The 21493-nt window shown below is 42.6% G+C and overlaps 1 protein-coding gene across 3 annotated transcripts in view; it reads right to left on the reverse strand.

The window, feature by feature from the left end:
- CCDC172 (coiled-coil domain containing 172) overlaps window positions 1-12426 on the reverse strand; it is a 59594-nt gene extending 47168 nt beyond the window's left edge. For all 3 annotated transcript variants that reach the window (XM_084773426.1, XM_084773428.1, XM_084773427.1), the window contains exons 1-3: window positions 12351-12426; window positions 11977-12119; window positions 11685-11770 (exon numbers count right to left, since the gene is read on the reverse strand). In XM_084773426.1, coding sequence (XP_084629552.1) covers window positions 11685-11770; window positions 11977-12055 — 165 coding nt within the window. In that variant the 5' untranslated portion in view covers window positions 12056-12119; window positions 12351-12426. The remainder of the gene's footprint in view (window positions 1-11684; window positions 11771-11976; window positions 12120-12350) is intronic.
- Between the last annotated feature and the right edge of the window lie 9067 nt (window positions 12427-21493).

Genomic DNA, 21493 nt, shown 5'->3' on the forward strand with positions numbered 1-21493 from the left:
CATTTGCACGTGGCTGTAGCGCAGATGTCCTGACCTACTGTCCTAGGTGCAGTTTCCACCAACCACTATATTAAGAAAAATGGAGATGTATAATTTGCATGACTGAAGGTAACACTTGAAGCACAGGGCTGGGGAGAGGGTGGGGGGAGGGCAGGGGAGGGGAGGGGGGAGGAGAGGGGAGGGGAGAGCAGGGGAGGGGAGGGGAGGGGAGGGGGGAGGAGAGGGGAGGGGAGGGCAGGGGGAGGGTGGGGGAGAGCAAGGACAATGAGAAGGTATCTGTGTCTGTGATGCAGCATCAGAAGATGCATTTCCCAGCCTTTAACCTCACATACAAGCTGACAGGGAGGCAAGGGTGGGGCATAGCTTCTCCACTGGTTTAGTATAAGAACGTAAGACTTCAGGACTAATTTATTATACAGATGAGAATAAAATATGGTCTAGAAGTTTAAGACTTTATAAAGGATGTATGATTAACTAGGGCTAAGCATAAGGCTAAAACCCAGGTCTCCTGACATCCTTCTTGCTAAATCATGACAATAAAATGGAAATGCTAAAGCTATTACTTTCAAATAGAAGTAATTCTGGCAATAAAAAAAGAACTTCAGCACCACAGTAGTAAAAGTTAAAGGTATGTAAGTTCTGGAGACAATTAGAAATACTATCAAACACTAGGCCCACTTATGTCCAGTACACACCAAACCATTAGACTTTCACTGTGGCTAGTAGCCAGGGCTGCCTACAAAAATGCTTCAGACACACGACGAGTCCTCAGCATGTCCAGCCTGTAACACTGTGACACAACAGCATCCCATACAGAGGTCATGTTTGAATACAATGCCGTTGAGTTATTTAAAACACTGCAAATGAATCTCATGTGTGAGATGTGTGCACCCTGCAGGCCACAGGTTGGTAAGCTCTCATTTAATGTACTAAGGCACTACAAGTAGATTGGCTTTTAGAATCTAGATTCTTGGCTTCTAATTCTATTTCTGACATGGATTCCCAGGACCTGCAGAGTGGAAGGAAAGAACCAACTGCACAAAGTAGTCCTCTGACCTCCACACACTCACCCCAGCCCCACCCACCCCTACATGCTCTTCCCCCTACACACACTTTTTAAAAGCTCACAGCAGAAGTGGGAGAGGGAGGAAAGTCACTGCCATGAAGGAGAAGATGGCTTCCAACATGCTGCCTCACACTGTTAAAGTCATCAGGGGGTCAAGGCTGCAGATGGTAGATGAGACTGAAGGTTGGTGGCCTGTCTCCATATGTTAACAGATCTAAAGGGACAAGCAGTTGGCTCTGCCTGTCTCTTCACTGGTGTGTAAGCTTTGTCTTCAGAGGTGACAGCTCTCGTGGTTTCTCTGCAGGAAGCTGCAATTACTCTTTGTTTTCTCTGTTATCCCAACTTAACCTGTTTTCCATGTGTCTGTGCTAGGGAACCAGGCCCACAGACAGGCACAATTTTAGTTGCTCTTCTAAATACAACGCTGACTGTACTGACGGGACCAAAAGCCGAGGCTCCTCACAGAACAGCCAACTGCCTTGGAGACTCCTTACCTCAGTTCTGTTACAATGTAATGGAAGGGGGATCTGAGGGGATGATACTATAAAATACAAACTGTGCTGTAAGAAATTATTTCCAAACATACTGCATCTGAACTGAGGCACTGACATGCCATTTAGTTTACAGTAAACAGAAACTAAAGAAATTATGGACTCTGTCTCATAAATTGCCCACAATCTCAAAAGATGACATGCCGTATAAAGAAAGGGATGGGGGAAATGGCAGGACCACAAATTTCTCTTTCTCATCTCTGTCTTCTGACTGAAAATGAAAATATTTGTGGAAAGCCTTAATGCTGCACCCTAGACGCAATGACCACGCTCTATCAGAAGATGTCGCTGTTCTGGTGAAGTTAGCTTAACAGCAGTGTCATCCCCCTTCATAACTGTGCCTCTCTCAGGCGTCAGGCGGAAAGGTTTTTCTTCTTTCCCTTCATTCCTCTTGTACTAAGCCATGTGACCTGCTCTGTGGCTCTGCCTGTCCTTGCTGCCTTGTCCTTGCCCTACCTTCAGATCCTCAGAAACTGAAAGTGACCAGAGCGTGTTGGATTAACATCTGGACCAAGTGGCCAGGGCAGAGTTGCTCTTCATGTGGCTGATGCTGTTAAAAGCAGCACTTCGCTGGTCAGACAATCTGCCAAAAGCACACAGGAGACATGCAGACATCACATCCCTAACACCACACAAAGACTAAGAGAAAAGCTTAGGGCTATGGCAACCATGCCCAGAGACACTTTAACACCAGAGAGCATCAGTGAGCAGTTTACACATAATAAGGCCTTAGCTTTTTTCCAGGCTCTCCCTATGTAGATCAGGCTGGCCTTGAACTTATGGAGAGCCACCTGCCTCTGCCTCCCGAGTGCTGAGATTAAAGGTGTGTACTAAGATACCCAGCAAGCTTTAGCTTTTTAAAAAGCAAGTACAGTTAGTTTCTATCTCACAGCTGTCCCGTTATGACCCAGCAACTCTCAGGTAGCAAATGAGAAAGGGTCAACAGAGACAGCCACAGTCCTTGCTACAGTCTCTAAGTCTCCAGCGTGCCTGCCCACTCAGCCTTCTCCAACCTCCCAGAACTTCTCCCTCACTCTCCCCGCCCCCACCCCATGTTCCTGGTGCAGCCCCTCCCTCCCTCTACACCTTTTGCACAGTCTTACTCTCCAGGATCCTTCAGAAAAATCACTGTTTAAAATCCTGGAGAGAGACAGGCTCTCTCAAGACTGAAATGAGTTCAAAAGGAAATATATAAATAAGGTAGTAAACAAACACTTAAGTACTATCAAAGATTCTAACATCAAAATTATAAACCTTGATGAGAAAATTAATCTTAAATTGAGATTTAAATAATAAAATTTGCAATAAATGACAAAAAGTTTAGAATAAAAAGCTGGAGTCTAAGCCAGGCATGGTGGCACACACCTTTAATCCCAGCCCTCAGGAGGCAGAGGCAGGTGGATCACTGTGAGTTCCAGGCCCACCTGGCCTACAAAGGGAGTCCAGGACAGCCAAGGCTACACAGAGAAACCCTGTCTTGAAAAAAACAAAAACAAACAAAAACAACAAAAAGCTGGAGTCTTTAAAAAAAAAACTTGAAATCTGTAAGAAGTTAAAAACTCTGTAAGTTAGTAACATTTAAATTAAAATTATAAAGGAGACAATATTTTGTCTATAAAAACTTACTGATTTCTAGTATATAAAGGATGATGCTTTGGCAGTTTACACTGAAATAATCCTTCTCGGAGATACCCTTAAAACCCTTAAATATGTCTTCATTGACACAATTTGAGTTGTATTATCCTAAAAACAAACAGAATGTGTGCACAGAGATGTGTGTAGGAAGGAATGCCTTCACAGCTGTGTTAAAGGAGTAATTTACTGACACAAAGGTGAGTACTTGTCAGTAGGAAACCAAATATGCCAAAGTATTTATTAGAATACTAGACACTATAAAAATTGCTTTAGGTCTACATTCATGGAGAGAGCCTAAGAATAAGAAAGAGAAAAGGCAAGTTATTGGAGGAAAAATAGTCAGGTATTAAATAATTTTTAAAAAGGCAGGGGGAGGGAGGGAGGCAGGCAGGGAGGGAGGCAGGCAGGCAGGAAGGCAGGAAGGCAAGCAGGCAGGAAGGCAAGCAGGCAGGAAGGCAGGCAGACAGGCAGGCAGGCAGGAAGGCAAGCAGGCAGGAAGGCAGGCAGGCAGGAAGGAAGGCAGGAAGGCAGGCAGACAGGCAGGCAGGCAGGAAGGCAAGCAGGCAGGAAGGCAGGCAGACAGGCAGGCAGGCAGGAAGGCAAGCAGGCAGGAAGGCAGGCAGGAAGGCAGGAAGGCAGGAAGGCAAGCAGGCAGGAAGGCAGGCAGGCAGGAAGGCAGGCAGGCAGGAAAGAAGGCTTATAGAGCCTGGTCTTGTGCACCATGTGTTCAGATGCTAATTTCTGTGCCCTGAGATCTGGTTGCAGTTAAGAGGGACCTGGGCATTGTCATGTCTATGAAGAATCTCCTGGCTCAATGTTGTGTAAACATTGTTCTCCATCATCACTGATTGGCTAATAAAGAGCCTACCAGCCAACAGCTGGGCAAGAGAGTTAGGGCTGGACTTCCAGTCCCAGGACCGGGGTCAAGGAGAAGGAAGAGAGTAGCCACAAGGACACAGATGGAGCAGGAGCAGCCAGGGTGAGACTGGATGGCAGGTAACAGGGCACATGCTGGGAAACAGTCCAGAACCGTGTAGACGGGTTAGAAGGTTGAGACTCTGGCACACTTAGTGCTTTACAGCTTACTGATAAATGTAATAGGTCTCCATGTCATTATCTGGGAGCCACAAGTGTAGAAGAACCCTGTTATTATTTTACAAGGAATTATGTAATTTATTTACCAATGATTAATAGTGTAACTTAGAGGTTATACAGTGACTGTTTATTGAATGACTAGAGATATTTTATGAGAGGAGAGAATCATAATTAATTGATTTCCTAAAAAAAGTAATAAATCAAAAAGTAAACCTGAAACAGTATTCTTCTGTACTGTAGCTTATGGGGCTGCAAACTGAAAGTGAATCTCACACTTTCTGCAAATTAAGGTAAAACTCTCTGGTTTTTGAAGTATTTTCTTCTTGGTTCCAGGAGATTGTTTTTCTGCATGAGCATTTCTGACGTTTCATGGTTTACAATTTACTTAGAGCACTTATTTTGAAATTAGGACAGCTAAATGGGTTTTCCACTTTGTGGCTACAAGGCATGGAGCAAACCACTCGGGTGGTTTACAGCCCTGCAGCAGGGCCAGGGTGCTTGCTACAGTCTGATCCAAACTGTTGTTCCAAACATTCCGTGGACTGTCGACAGTCCTGAAGACAGCACTGAGATGAGTCCAATAAATGCTGTGTATGGCATTTTCTTTAATTTGGCGGCAATCATTTTAGCCCTGGGACCATGAAGAAGAGGTGCATCTTGGTAGAGGCCAAGCTTTCTCACAAAGAACCATCATTATCAGGAGCCAATGCCAAGAGTGACTGTGCCAAACGGTCAACAACACCTACAAGGTTTTCAGCATCATTAAGGAATTAGATATACAGTCCAAAAGAAGGCACTGCTACACACCCACAAAGACAGCCTTTTGAAAAGCCAGTGAAATAGAAGAGAGCAAGTGTTGGAAAGGACAGACAGACAGATAGACACACACACACACACACACACAGAGAGAGAGAGAGAGAGAGAGAGAGAGAGAGAGAGAGAGAGAGAGAGAGAGAGAGAGAGATTGGGGCAGGGAGGGAGAGAGAGAGAGAGAGAGATTGGAGGGAGGGAGGGAGGGAGGGAGGGAGAGAGAAATATAAAAGTATACAATCACTGTAAAAACCATCTGGCATTTCCTAAAGAAAAAACATACGACAATCCCAAAGGTTCCATATGACCTATGATCCCACTCTTAGAGTACTCAAGGGATTTGAAAAGGTATGTTCATACAAACACTTGTACACAGATATTTATGGCAATGATACTCAAAACAACTGAATAATCTGAGTGGTCCGACTGACACACAAGACACAGGGTATGGATACAAGGAACCCAAAGAGGTTGTGTGTGTGTGTGTGTGTGTGTGTGTGTGTGTGTGTGTGTGTGTGTCAAATACAATTCCAATGCCTGAGTGTGGATGACACCAAGACAGAAGAGAGAGATGAGTCACAGAACACTTCTACTGTGACCCTCATCTGTCATGTCCAGAAGCAGAATGAACGGCACCTGGATTTGGACCTGGTGCACTTGGGGCTTAGGAGGTTGGTTAGGGTTAGGGTTAGGGTTAGGGTTAGGGTTAGGGTTAGGGTTAGGGTTAGGGTTAGGGTTAGGGTTAGGGTTAGGAGGTATGGGGTTAGGGTTAGGAGGTATGGGGCTACTGCTAATAAATGTAGTGTTTCTTGTTTGTTTTTTGGGGACAGGGTTTCTCTGTGTAGCCCTGGCTCTGGACTCACTTTGTAGACCAGGCTGGCCTCGAACTCACAGTGATCCACCTGCCTCTGCCTCCCAAGGGCTGGGATTAAAGGTGTGTGCTAACATGCCTGGCTGATGTAGTGTTTACGGGAAAATGAAAGTTTTAAAATGATCACAACACAGCCTTGTGGGAAAAAATTAATCACTGCTTTCTAACTTTAAAAACATGTATTTTTTGTAAGGTGACATAGCAGCTGTGCTGCCACCTCGTCTTAAGGAAAAGGGACATATGTATAGCTTAAGTGCCCTGTACACCCGTCCCTCATTCCCGCGCTCTGCCACTCCAACAGGAACAATACTGCCTTGCTGTACTATTTTTCATCCCATCAACGTCATCACACCTTGGCTACGCTTATGCACCCTCACAGGACAAACCAGTGCCCTATGTATCTCGTGATTTCACTCTTACATAGCTTCTACAGGTTGCTTTTTACCACACTGGGTTCTGGAGATTAATTGTTCCACGTCATGAAGTAGCTTTTTAAAGCAGCCACACCTGACACTTGGGACTCTAAAGCTGGTCTCTGCCCCTCACTTCATCAGTTCAGTTGTGGGCTTTTCAGGTACCCCAAACCACCACAAATACTTATTCAGAATCAAAGTACATTTTATAACCCAAAAGGCTTCTGAAGGTGTGAGCAGAGTAACTCATTCTCATCTGAGGTAATTCCGGGCAAGGGAGAATCCCACAGAGCATTTCGTTGCGTGTGACATCCCGAGTGCATGATAAATACTATGTGTGACTGAGCCGGAGCTTTTCAGGCAGCTGCAGGAGTGTCGCCAGGGCCACTCTGCCTTCACGACTGAAGCCTTTCCCAGAGACACTGTGGTGCCTCCCTGACACATGGTCTTCATGTTCTTACTCAACAGTGAATGTTGTTATGAAACCTGGGCCATCTTCACTCAGCTGGAAGACATTACTAGCTCCCAGACTGTGGGAGAAAGAACTTACCTACTGGATGGATGGTGGATGTCCCTGCCTGCAGTGGCAGAGTGGAGCCACCCTTCTCTCAGGGCATGACCTCAGAAGACATTAGTACCGATGTGGGAGCTCAAGGGCATCGCGCGCTTCCCTGCTCTACTTTACCAATACAATTCCAGTCTAGTCTGGCGCCAGGAAGGAACTCCCGAACCAGTGTTTTGGGACCTAGGACACATACTGACTTTAAGGCCAACCTTGGCTACAGATTGAGATCCTGTCTCCAAAAACAACCAACCAAACAACAAAATCCTCAGCTCACCAGCCAGTGGTGACTGCAAAATTTTAACCCTTGAGATGCAGGTTGAAATGTTTGAGGGCTTTCCTTCCTAAAACAGCTGAACACTAGGCTGCAAGGTGGAGAAGTGGCCTTGGGTCTCGGCCCTTGTCCCTCCAAGACAGGAACACTGCCTAGGAGTCCAACAGTGCCCAGGAATGACAGATGGTGACAACACAGGCAGAAGGAGCTATTTTAGGATTTCCTTGAGCAGATCTAATAAATGGCCTCCTGTAACTCCTCTTTCAGATTTGTATTATATGAGAAGGAAAAATAAAAACAAAAACAAAACCCTAACCATTACTCAGTGTAGCCACAAAGGCAGGTTCTTGTTATCAGTGGCCTGATGCAATAATCACTGATAAAGCCATGAATCAAATGTGGGTTTCCAGCTACATGTCAACAACATTCCAATGTTATATAAGCAGAGTTTCTGTTGTGACATAAGCTGACAGTCTTCTGCTTTTTATTTTTTTAAAGATTTATTTATTTATTTATTTATATGTATACAGTGCTCTGCCTGTATGTACACCTCCAGGCCAGAAGAGGGCATCAGATCATAGTATAGATGGCAGTGACGCACCAAGTGGTTGCTGGGAATTGAACTCAGATCTTTGGAAAAGCAGTCCAGTGCTCTTAAGCTCTGAGCCATCTCTCCAGCCCGAGTCTTCTGCTTTTAAGTAAATTTTAATCAATGATAAAATTAAGTATAAGCAGGATAAAAATTTTTATTTAATACATAAATTTTAAAAAACCTCAACTAAAACTTCCATTTTAATACTGTAAGTGGTAATAAATTGTGGCTTTATTCTTTCCTTGACTTTCTAGTTCAGTATTAAAGATGACTTCCAAGTTCTGAGAGGGCAACTGAATCACCAATTAGAAGGCAGAATGTCTACATTTTAAGGTAAAAATCCAAATGGAACCATTTTGTTACTTCATTCCAATACATTTTCTTTAAAATTCATAAAACATTATTTTATTGTTCTTAAGATAGTTCTGCATACATAAAGTAACATTAATCAGACTGATCACGTTATGTTTAGGAATATATATGTATATACCTATATCTGTATGCATATTCATATGCACAAAGGCACACAATAATAAAGTAGGCCATGAGCTTGAAGGAGAGCAGGGAGAGTGCATGGGATAGTTCAAGGGAGAAAGGGGAAGCGGAATGTTGTAATATTATAATAGCAGAACTTTAAAAAGTTTTTAAAAGATATTTATCCAATAAATTATAAAGGAAAAAAATATGCTACCAAAGCATTTACCCTTCTCACAGGAATATGACACAGTATTGGGTTTTATAGAAAATGCCTATTAAAAATTACCCATATTATAAATATGTAACAATTTGTATGTATAAGAAACTTATGGGTTGCTTCCAAGAAACTACAATAGTTCTTAATAGAACTTAATAGAACCTTAGCTTTTATTTCTCTGAACCAACACTATAAAACCTTCCTCAGACAACTGGAGGCTGAGGCACACTGGGAGGCACCAACGCACACCACGGCCTGCTCCTGCCTTTCTGCTGCCACGTTTACCAAGCTTAACCAGGCGTACCGCAGCTGCCCACGGCACAGAGCTCGTGCAAGGGCAGACTGTTAGCATCCGTATTCCAAAGGGAAATGCTATCATTCACGTTCTAGCAACATGCTACCCAGGTCTGTAGACTAGGGGGAATGTGTTCCCACTATGGTTCTGAGCACCAGCCCCTGAGCACACGCCCGGACAGCTCGAGTGCTGACACGCAGCAGCTCAAGTGCTGCTCAAGCGCTGCTCTGCTCAGACTAGTCTCCAGCTTCTCCTCACGCTGCTTTGTTTGATAAACGGGTCAATAAACACCGAGTCTAACAGTCAAGGAGACGTATTTTCATTGTTATTGGCAGACATATAATTAACTCTGAGAAAGAAGAAACAGAGAATCAATTTATGATTACTTCTTTAGCTCTTCCCATTACTCATTTACATTATAATCTTAGCTCCACTTTTAAATCTTTATATACACATACCATCTTGACTCTAATTATAAATCAAATTATCTCAATTACAGATTAGTATTGTATGAACTGTGACCCTCATATGCTCCTTTTATTAGTAAGACACAATTATATTATTACCCATGCATATCAGCTGATTAAAAAGCAGTACACATTTATGAGCCTATATTAATTAGAAATTTCAATGAATGCTTTTAAAAACTATTAGAGATTTTCTGTGTTTCCTCTACCACAAACAATTAAGTCAACATTTTCTTTATGTATGTATGTATAGATATCAGCATATTTCTATTTTCAGGTGGCATAGGCTAACGAAAAATATTACAAAGAGTAATAATTTGTCTTACAAAGAAAACATTACAGAGAAAAATCATTTCATTTAAAATCAAACATTTATTATCTGTCAGGTCAGTATCTTGACCAATCCTAGAAAAATGCACTTTATACAAGTACAAATTTACATAACTGACCTGTAAAAACTATTGCCCCAGATGCAAAGCTTCAGAAGCATTATTGTACGTCATGAAAAAAAATGTTCAAAATGAACTAAAAAATCTGTTTATTTAATAGAGTTGTATTTTCCTCAATCACTTATCTCTTTTATTTTGGTAGTTATTCGGTTTTATATTAAACTACATCAAGTCACTTAAACTCTCGGCTTCTCTGTGTGTAAATGGGGAGTGACGGCTCCTCCTCGCAGAGTCCTGTTGGAGCTAAAGGAGGTGGCTCAGCTTTGAGCCGAACCCAGGACAGGAGCACTGTGAGCTGCCGCAGCCTGGGCATGCAGAACAGCTGACATCCCCTCCCCGTGCCTGTGTGTGTGTGTGTGTGTGTGTGTGTGTGTGTGTGTGTGTGTGTGTCCCTTTCTTTCTGTTGGCTTCTATTTGCCAACTTTCAAAGTATCTTAATTCTTCAAGGAAAAGACAGCTACACCGAGACCCTGTTATGAGTCACCCATCCCGCCAGCATCTCCAGTCACTAGGGGCTACTTTCTCTTTACTCTTGGGAAACACGGGCTAGGGCTCAACGAATACCAGCCCCAGACTCTGTTTTAAAAAACAACCAGTCTCCTTCAGTTGGAAGGGTGGATAGGGAAGTCTGGTTGGTGGATACTCAGTTAGGAGCTGTAAGTGCTGGTATTCAGCTGCACAGAGGGTGACTGACTGTAGTTAACAGCATACACTAAGAACTTCACAGATTTATATTTTCACCACAAGGACAGGATAAATGCTGGCACAGATACCTAACCTGGATTTGAACATTATAAAATATATTAAAAATAACATGGAACCCATAAACAAACACAATTTTTATTTGTCAAATTATCAGGACAACTGTTTCCTTGTTACATACCCCTCGTAGGGAGCACCCCATGCACAGTGCTCGCTAAACACAAGCACGACAAGAATAAAGTGGATTTAAAAACCTAACTATGTTCCTCTCAAAGCAACAGAGGCTGCAAATTGAGTATATGTCGATATTTAGTAAAGAAATTTTACAGAACTATCTGGAAGGCTTTATGATGTATGAGCAAGACGTGGAAAGAAGAGTAGATAGGTCGTGAAACTCAAAAATGATTTTATCCACAGAAAACTGAAAGTTCCTCACAGTTATAAACTAAGTTAACAGAGTACTACTGCATAAGTAAATATATAAGTTATATTTAATATGTAATAAAATGGAAAGTTTATAAACAAAAACGAGTAACCAAATAAGGAGACTGCTTATGCACACTGCTTGCTTAGCTCATCTTTAGTATTGGAACTCTGCTTTTAGACACCTGTGTCTTCCTACCCAGACAGAGGCCTGCAATGCTCTCACCATCTTTACTCTTCAAAATTCTACACACAGGTCAAAAGCTATCAGACTCCCTTGGTGCTATTTTTTAAAAGGCAGAACTTTACAAAGGTAGCAGGAGGAAGAACTGAGAGTGAACAGAGAAAGACACTTCTGGATGAGGCACGTCCTAAAGTATAGCAGTGAACTGAAAAGCAGAAAGCCAAGACTCGTTTGAAAGATACACACAATCCATTACCTACACATAGCACACTTAAATTATTCAGTACTTAAAATTTATACGCTGCACTAACTACTTATTGAGCAATTATTCTCTCAGTGACATTGTGTTCCCTTATAAACATTAACTGTCCCCACAAAATGGACAACGAATTCATTATTTAGTCTGAATTCCTTGGGGCCACTTTGTATTAGAAACTAATGATATTAGTGGATTCAGAACCCTAAATATCGGACAACACAGAACTACGGAATATAGTACCTGAGTTTCCAAGTTGAAGGATAAGTAGTTAAAAAGTAAATTACTCCCCAAAGCCAAGTTCACTTTCTCAAGTAATAATTAGCATGCTCTATGCATCAACACCTTGGATTCCAGCGTGATTTTCTCTTCATTCAGATCCTCTGCTGCTTTCTTAATTCTCCCACGGCATCTGGTTATTTCTGACCTCACTGTAATACAAAGTCTTTACTCGCATCCATCTTTCCCATGTCTCCATCTCAGAAGCAGTTGGTACACTAGTTTTCAACCCTCTTTTCCTCCAGGGTACAACCCCCCCCCTCCCTCCCTCCATCCCTCCCCCTCCCTCTCTTCTCTGGTCCAAACACCCAGCTCCAAAAAGCAAACCACCCCGAGGGCGGCAGGCAGGGACCCTGACCTTCTCGCATCACTCGGCGGCTCTCCTCAGCCTGATGCCCAGTGAAGAGGATGTGCTGAAGCAAGGACTCCAGGCTCATGTCGGGCCGGCTCCTGCGGATCCTTGGCTCGCCCTTAAATATTTTATAACGGGCTCTGAGGATCCTGCAAAGCACAACAACGAAGGCTTCTGGGCTGTTCCCAGCTGGGCTGCCTGCAGCACCCACCCCGCCCACGGACCGAGCCAGAGGCCAGATCCTCCATGGCTCTCCCACACGCCCTCGAAGGTCTAGCCAGGCCCGCTTCTGGGGCGGGCACACTTCCCACAGAAAAGCCTCCGCCGGGGCCGAGCCTCCCCTCCCCAGCTCCCCCTCTTCTCAAGGAAAAGATGCCCACCACCGTCAGGGGGCTGGAACCTCTGCCTCAGGCCTGTCCAGGTGGAGAAGGCCTCGGGCTGGTCTCGCGAGACCATGACTACGGGAGCCTGGTGGGACCAGTCTTCATCTGGTCTGCGCTCACAGGTTTGGGGGGCTCTTTCCAGTGTTGCTGCGCCCAGTCTCCAAGACACAGACACCAGTATTATAAAGTGCAAAGTAGCCATGACTCTAAATACAAACTTTTGCAGAGGCTCCTACGAACGTACGATGTCTGACATTCCGCCGTAATCATTCCTTTGTAATCAGGGCATATCTTTTCTGTCTGCCCCCGAAATTAATCATTGCCTTTTGTAATCAAGCCTTGGTAATATTAACACTTCAACATCTGCACAATATGTGTCAGAGACCAAAGTGGTTGCTAATTAAAGCTTAAACGTGAAAGGCACCTTTGAGGCTTTTTTTTTTAATAATTTTTTTTCACTTTTGGCAGGTCAAAATATTGACATTGTAATAAACATTTGACTTCATTCTGAATGTAAAACTGACACCGGCTAGACTTTTTAAAAGTAGCCTTTAGTTTGAATGTATTTAAAATTAAGTTAGATAAGTTAAATAAAAAATTTTGTCGCATACAATATGTTTAATTAATAGCCCATTAATGCTGTAATATAATGTTATAAATTTTAGCCCATTCTAAATTTTTACCTTAATTTTCATCAAGTCATGTCTGCACAAAATTTAACATCAGATTACACACTAAAAATTGTAATGAAGTGGAAAAGAATTACTCAGAAGTTTTCAGAAGCAAGTATTGGTGAAAAATTTCCCACTGTCTTTTGGTTAACCCTTCTTACCAAGCAATTTTTATTTATAACCTTGAAGTCCCATGAATAGAGACTAACAATGCTACTTTGTTACTTACGTTTTGAAATAATTATTAGGTAGTTAGCTGTTTGTTATTTGTTTGCCAAACACTCTGTCTCTGAGCCTCTACATCCATTTGAGGTGATTTTTGTCATTCCTTTCCTAATACTGTAAAGGAGACAGACACAAAATATTGCAACAAAAATGACTTTGATGAACTATTTAGTTCAGCCACTATTTGAAGTCTTGATGTGTATTAATTCTTTTAATCAAGCTAACTAGCCAATGGAGCTATGTTTTTGTTACTTGAAGGACTGAGGTAGTAGGACCCAAGAAACTTGCTCAGTCACGTATGACGGTTAGCCAAAACGGGATTCAAATCCTGTGTTTCAGGAGGCGTACCTTGCACGTGGAAGAAAACCAAGAAATGAAGGATTGAGAGATTTGGATTAAGTTTTGGACTCAGCTGTTATTTTCTTATTACATTGTAAGCACAGTGAACTTACTATTTCATTTAAGACTCTTCATAGGTAGTTTGTAACTCATACACCTTTGTTCTGTGTGCATGCCTGTGTGTGTGCATGTGGTCTGTGTGCGTGCATGTGTGCATGTGTAGTTGAGATATACAGAAAGAAACTAATCTTCCATCTATTCAAGGATGCAAGAGGATGCTTATTATGGCTTGAACCACTTTCTTTGAGCACTCACAAAGATGTGCCTGAACTGTGTCTCAGTGGCCATCAAAGGAAGAGGCTTCTGGAGGTAAACATAACTGATGAGCATTGCTCCCTTCGGAGGTGTCTCCTGTAGGCTGCATAGGGGCCGTATTCACATTTTCCAAAACATGATACGGTTTGTTTTTTTAACATTGCAATTTTATTAGTTGCACTCAGATCTGCCTGTTATTTAACATGCCTCTATCTGTACTGAAACTTGGCAGAGTTGAGTCCTGGGAAACCTTTGGAAGCCCATCTGCCTCTCGCAGTAAGGGGGTGGGGTTGGGCAGAAGAAAGCCACTGGAAATGCAGGAGAAAATAAGGCAGGGAAATGTCACCGCTGTGCTCCATAGTCATCTTCGTCACACACACACACACACACACACACACACACACACACACACACATACACAAACATCCTAGAGCGTCTAAATCTTCTTAGAACCTTCTCAGAGGTATTACAACTATAGACATTAGCTGTGTTTTAAATTTTAATTTTGTTTATTGAAGTAAGCATAATTATGTAAGACAGGAATTCAGATTTTACAGTTTTCATAATAATGAATTAAAGTAACAGCATATTAAGATATTAAAATCTAACTTTATTCATACATTTTGTATAGTGTTGAGACTTTTTTCTCTTACAGCAATATATGCTGATTACATTTCATAATGTACAGAGCAAGATTGGTATTATTTAAATTTATGCCAAATAAAAATGGTATATGACATGATAAAACTTGGTGGGCATGCTGTTTTCTGAAAATGTATCTTCTGAGTCTAAAAATGGGAAATGATTCATTCGACAACTGTTTAATGAGTTTCTGCTTTTCATTCAACATTCATTCAACAAATACCACTGAACATTTCCTATGTGTTGTGTTAGAGAAACAACCACGAGACTTAATAAAAACAGAGCTACATGTAAAACCATTTTTCTTCCCCTAGATAATTCCAACCTCATTGGAGAATTGTTATATTTTTCGGCGTTTTGGCAGCAGGATAAACAACTGCTCTCTGACGCTTCAGCAGATGGTCTTTAGAAAGAAAGTCAATTATTTGCGTTATGACACCCACATATGACTCTCAGACCTAAACTTCCCATCTGCGCGCATTTCACAGAATTGCCCACCTATGGGACATGAGTGTCTCTCACTCTCAGACACTCTCACGTGATCACTTAGCACCTGGGCTGTGCAGACATCAATAACTGTTTTGCTGGGAGACCTGACACAAGACTCTGCTGCTCTTGTGATTTAAATACGTTTCTTCTTCTTTCTTAGATCGATGACTTCCCTGAGTTCTAATCCGGGCTTGCAAATACCCACTAGCCCAGGGCATATATATCGCAATGAAAGGAGGAAAAGTAATTCATTTATTTTATGTTTTTCTTAGGGCATCTACCATAAGGAAAAAAAAAGTGGGTTCAACCAAGTTTAACAACCACTTATTGAGTATCTAAAAAGTTTGGAATTCTCTTCTGGGTATTAAGAAGGCTACAAAGCTGGAAAGATACCAGCCTCGCCCTCCTGGAGGGCACAGTCTATCCAATGAGGCAGAGGTTATGCAAATAACTTCAGTGTAGGCTTTGAACTTTTTAAAACCTATTTTATTTGGCGTTCTTTAATGCTTACATTTCCCTTCCAACCCACCTACCCTAGATACAAGAGAAAAGAGGTTAATAATAACAGAAAAGATAGACCTTTTTTTTTTTTATATATTCAGTTCCTTGGCATGGTTCCACTGGCACAGTCGGCCGGATCCCAATAGACCAGTTGAACAGTAAACCAGCAATTCAGCTCAGGTGACTGCAACCGCAGCTGCTGGAACCCGGAGCTGCAGCCAGAGCCCGGAGCCTTAAAGCCTTCTCTGCAGCAGTTCTCTCTAGGAGCGTCTTGAAGTGGAGTGATAAACAGCCAAGACCAAAAAAAAAAAAGCCCCACCTCTTGTTTTGGACCCATATACATGTCTCCTCTCAGAGTCCGTACTAGAATGTTTATCAGTTGGCAAAGACTATGTCCTTGTAAGAGGCGGTTCCTCTCCCAGCGACCAAACATCACCTGTTCTCTCACAAGTCTGTTTTTAGTGAAAAAAACACCACACACCCTCACACAAGTCTTTTTTATGTCCCATATGTGAGATCAAAACAAAAGCATGTTTACATCCACTACACTTCAGAATAAACCCTATATAATATTTTCCCACCTGTGCTTTCACACTAAGATAGAGACTTTGTCTGATACAGAGACAACCTAGGAGGACTTGCCAGGAGAGGGAAGTGGGAGTCAGACTTTTAGTGGAAAAGAAGTGGGAAACAGCAGAAAGCCATACGGGACCATAGTGGGCATTTGGCATTTTCATGTGTTGATATAGGTTCACTTAATGCTCTCAGCACATGAGTAAAATGTCCATATTTGGGGAAATTGGCCACACTGGGCTAGAAGCACTGAGAGAGAGAACAAGACAACCGGTTTGCACGTAGAGTACTGAGTACCACGCTGTCTTAGTCCATTTGGGCCACTATCACAAAGTACCATAAACGGAATAGCTTATAAGCATTGTAAATTTATTTCTCATTTTTTTTTATAGACAAGGTTTCTCTACACAGCCCAGGCTGTCCTGGGACTCACTTTGTAGTCCCATTCCTCAATGAATGAATGAATAATCAGGTCAGTAGCCGATGATGACACCGCTTTGCTGTGTGGAACACTGGGCAGGGAGCGCTGGGTGGTTGTCTACAGTCAGGGACAGGAGGGATGTGTCTCTGCCATCCATGAGCGTCTTCAGTGTCTTGAGATGGGAGATACGAAGTTTCCAGCATCGGTCTCATTTAAAGGTAGACATCTCCAGCAATCGCTAATTGCCAATTCATAGTCATAAAGATGATTCAGATGTACATCTTATATTTTAATATGATTAACATAAAAATATGATGGAAAGAAATGTCATTGTGAATTGAAGTTGGCTGTGCACGCCTTTAATCCTAGCACTCAGGTAGATCTCTGTAAGTTTGAGTTGAGCTATGGTTACAGAGTAAGACATTGCGGAAGAAAGAAGGAAGGAAAGAAAGAAAGAAAGAAAGAAAGAGGAGGGTGTCAATGTGTTGTTATAAAGAGTGAAAATCTCAACTACTTGATTTTACCACTGTAGACTCAGAAGCCAGATGCTGGGGTGAAAACCTGCTAGCTCAGAGAGGCAGAGAAAGCACCCAGCTGACCTTCCTACTCAGCTCATGTCCCAGAGGAAAAAAGCCCAAAAGCTCAAGAGCTCAGCTGACAGCCCAGGAGGAGAAGGTCAAAAAACCCAAGGCCAACGGCTTGCTAGCTCAAAGCTCAAAAGTACTTCTTATCCACGCTGTCTTAAATACCTTTCAGCTAAAGTCCCTCCTCCTCCTTATCCCTGTCAGCTGGGTTCTTGCTCCCTCTCTTGACCTAGGGTTAACTTTATTAAATCCTGTGTACAGAAAGCACTTGGATTAAAGGTGTGTGCTCGGGACGAGCCGCACCACGATCACTTGTTTACAATAGACAGCAAGCTCTTGGATTAAAGGTATGTGTAAGGGCTCAACTACACCGAACAGGAAACGGGGTTTTATAGTTCACAATCTCGGTGTTCACAATGGGATGAAATACCCTGCAGCATCGATGGGCCATGCCTTTAAAAGCACTCTTTAACCAGCTGTGCGTCTGTTGTGTGCAGCTACAATAGAAGTCTCTGGGAAGGAGGTGCTGCCTCAGTTTCTCAGGATCCACGACGTTCTGTCACGGCCCCACACTCCTGTTGCTTCACAGCTCGGGCCGTGGATCAGAAGGAAGGTGCTGGCCTGGTCCTCCACCGCCTGGTGCTCTCCAGGGAATCACTTGGCTGCCTCCTCCCAGCTTCTGGTTTTTGTGGGGACTCTTGGGACATGGGTCTCTCCTATCTCTTCCTCTGTCATCATTTGGAGTCACTTCCCCCCCCCCCGCAGTGCCCCCCCCCCCCGAGTGTGTCTTCCTTTTTCCTCTTCTCTCCTTTGAAGAGTACCCGTCATCTGGCTTGTGACTATGACCTCATCTTAGCTAATCGTACCTGCAAACATGCCAGTTTCAAGTGCAGCCACATTAGGCAGCGCTGGAGGCAGTGACCTCAATCCATCCTTTGAGAGGATGCGCCACCCGGAACAGACCTGAAAAGTTTACTTGGTTCCACCCCCCCCCCCCCAATGGAACAGGTTTTTTCTGTACTGTAGTCAAAGCCTCTTCATGGTTTAAAGGGGCTTTAGAAATATGTCACGTAGGGACTGGGCAACAGCTTGGTGACTAAGTGTGTGCACTGCTCTTGCATTGGACTCAATTTCGGTTCCTGGCACCTATGTGGGGCGGGTCAGACTCACCTGTAACTCCCACTGTAAGGGAATCCAATGCCCTGGCCTCCACAAGCACCTGTGCTCCTGTGTGTGCATGTCCATAGTTAACTCACAAAAGCAACTCTTTTATACAATCTTTCCTCCTTCCTTTTTTTTTTTTTTTTTTTTTTTTTTTTTACACAGAGTCTCTTTTCTAGTTCCCCTGGCTCTCCTGGAACTCACTATGTAGACAAGGCTGGCCTTGAATCCACCTGCCTCTAGCTCTTGAGTGCTGGAATTAGAGGTGTGTGCCCCAGTTATTGCTTAATTTATAGCCTCACAAGTGCTCTGCTTGAGAGCCATATCCCTACCTCAGACAGTCAGTTCTTAATCACCGATTAAGTGGTTAATTGACAGAAAACTTTCCTTTTTGGCTCTCAAACAGAGTGTCTGAAAATTTTTACCATCACTTTAGGGGTCACTAAAGGTCAAAGTCTTTGTGGGGGTGGGAATCTGTATCATGTCTGGAGAGGGAGTTTTATATCATCAGACCCCAGACCCCAGCACAGAGACCACAAAAGTGTGCCAATTGCCTTCTCCACAGGGACAACCCTCAGGCCCAGAAAACAAAAAACAAAACAAGACTCGAAAACCATATTTTCTGCCACATATACTGCATTTGTTTATTTAATGAATACTTACTGGCTAAGTATAATATGTAAGGCACACAGGAGTGTGCTATCATAGCAATGAACAAAACAAGGAATTTGCAGTACGTATGTATCAAGTTGTAGTTTCTGTGACAAAAAAATGGTGGATTGGGATAACATAAATAAGTAAAAAAAAAAAAAGACTTTTTTTTTGTTATCGATTCCTTCTTTAAGTTATTTATACGGGGCTGGGGAGATGGCTTGGGGATAAAGGCATTGGCCACCAAGCTGAATGGTGATGACTTGAGTTCCGTTCCCAGAGCTCACGGGACAGAAGGGGAGAAGTGACTCCTGAGAGTTGTTCTCAGATCTGCACATTCTGGCTGTGGCCTGCCAGTGTGGGGGCACACATGTCACACACACACACACACACACACACACACACACACACACACACACACACGTAGCAATGCTTTTTAAGTTATTAATATAATCTTGTGCATCCTCAATAAGTAATTGACTGTTCTATTTTTTTTAAGTTTCATTACACTATTTACTCATGGGTGGGTGTGTCATGGCACACGTGTAGAAGTCAGAGGGCACAGTGGGTGCTGCTTCTCTCCTTTTAGCACGTGGGTCGTAGGGAGGAATCTTGGGTCACACACACATTGCTCTTAGCTGCCGAGCTGACTCCGTGGTCCTAAACAACTGAACCTTAGTTACTGAGTCTAAATTTAAATCACATGTTGTAGTCTTGGTTATTGCAGTTTCTGGAAGTGATTTTTTTTTTGTTAATTTCAATGAATGTGACTATTTGGGAAGTGGGGATAAATTTTAATGTTGCTATTACTTTCTCTGAATTTTTCACAATGGCACTGGATCATTTTAAAAATTCATTGTACATATTTACCTATACATACATAGGTAGGATGAGCTCTAAATTCTACTTAATCTGAAAACACTCTGCTAAGTTTCTCATTTATCAGAATAAAATTACTTTATACTTCCAATGCTTAAAATGACCTTATTGGCCTTAGTACAATAGTATTACATTATATAACCCAGACACGGCCATTATTTTCCTTCTACAATGCCACAGACAGCTCAAAATGTTTTATCATAGTGTACATGGCTCATAAACCTTCTCTTTTATTTGACATTGCAGGCTGTTGATAATAGAATATCAAAAACTCTTGGAGAGAGCTAAAGGAAATAATTGACTCACATTTAAATAAACGAGTATACACACACACATACATCATCACCATCACCATCATCATCATCATCATCATCATCATCTAAACCTAAGACGATCACAAGTATCTCACAGTTAATTGAGAGGGATTAAAAAAATAAACCAGAAAGGAATTTAATATCTGAGACATACAAGGAACTATTGGAAAATGTTAGACTAACAAAGGAGATCTAGATCATCTCATTCATTTGGCACTCACGGCTCTAGTTATAAAGCGTGTATATGCATGTGTTCCTAAACCCGTTTGCTAACTGAACTTTACCCTTTCCAAGGCAGTAGTAACCAGGGTGCAGCAGGAACCAGCTGAGACCCCTCTCAGCTCATGGCTTAACCCCCGGTAAATACCTCCACTGTGCTTACACGATCCAAATACTCATTTAAAAAAAGATTCATGGTGATATTCTTAGGAGAAATTAATAAAGCTTGAGAGAATTTGTCAAAAAATATCCTCAAGATGATCTTATCTCCATAATTGTATTTTAAACACTTTCCTTTCTTTTGTGATGTCTTTTATCTTACTTACAGATGCTGTTACTCATAAGATGTGACATTTCTGTCCGTGAGGCTGTAACTGTACGTGAGACATAATGTTCTCATCTAGGCATAGACAAGGAGATTTAAATCGGCTTCAGCCTAACTGATTGCCGCAGAGGTCACAAAATGGGTGTTCACTTCCTTTCAGTGCTGTTGTGACATTTTATGTAACTGACCAAACACTTTTTCTTTCTTTTATTCTGTCCCAGCCTTTAGTTGGCAGACTATTTGGAAGGTTTACAAGATGGACTAGCTTTTGTGTGCCCTGAGAAGTAGTGTTGCAGCCTTCCCGTGCATCCATGGGAACTGACTACAGATACCATTCAGTGACTGTTTATTGGGGACCTCCTGTGATAAACCCTGTGGCACAAGAATAAACAAAAACAATGACCTACACTAACCATCTCTACAGGGGCATCAAGAAACAGAAAACACACACTTGTTTAGGCACTTGAGGACAACACATTTAACCTCCCCCACAGCTCTTAAGACTAGACAGGCAGGTAAGAGAAATATAGGAGATGGGGAAATAGAAGGACCCAGAGGGTCCTAGAAACCTACAAGAAGAACATCATGATGGGTGGATGGGGACCGAGGCAGGCCTGCTCAAACTACTGCACTAACCAAGGACAATATAAACAGTAAACATCGAACCCCTACTCTGATCTACCCAATGGACAGGACATTCTCCACAGTTATGTGGAGAGTGGGGACTGACTCTGACATGAACTCTGGTGCCCCATATTTGACCACCTCTCCTTAGTGGTGGGGTGGCAATCAAAGAAAGAATAAGCAGGCTGCCAAGATGAGACTTGATAG

Source organism: Acomys minous (assembly GCF_964271855.1).
Source record: "Acomys minous genome assembly, chromosome: 2".
NCBI lineage: Eukaryota > Metazoa > Chordata > Mammalia > Rodentia > Muridae > Acomys > Acomys minous.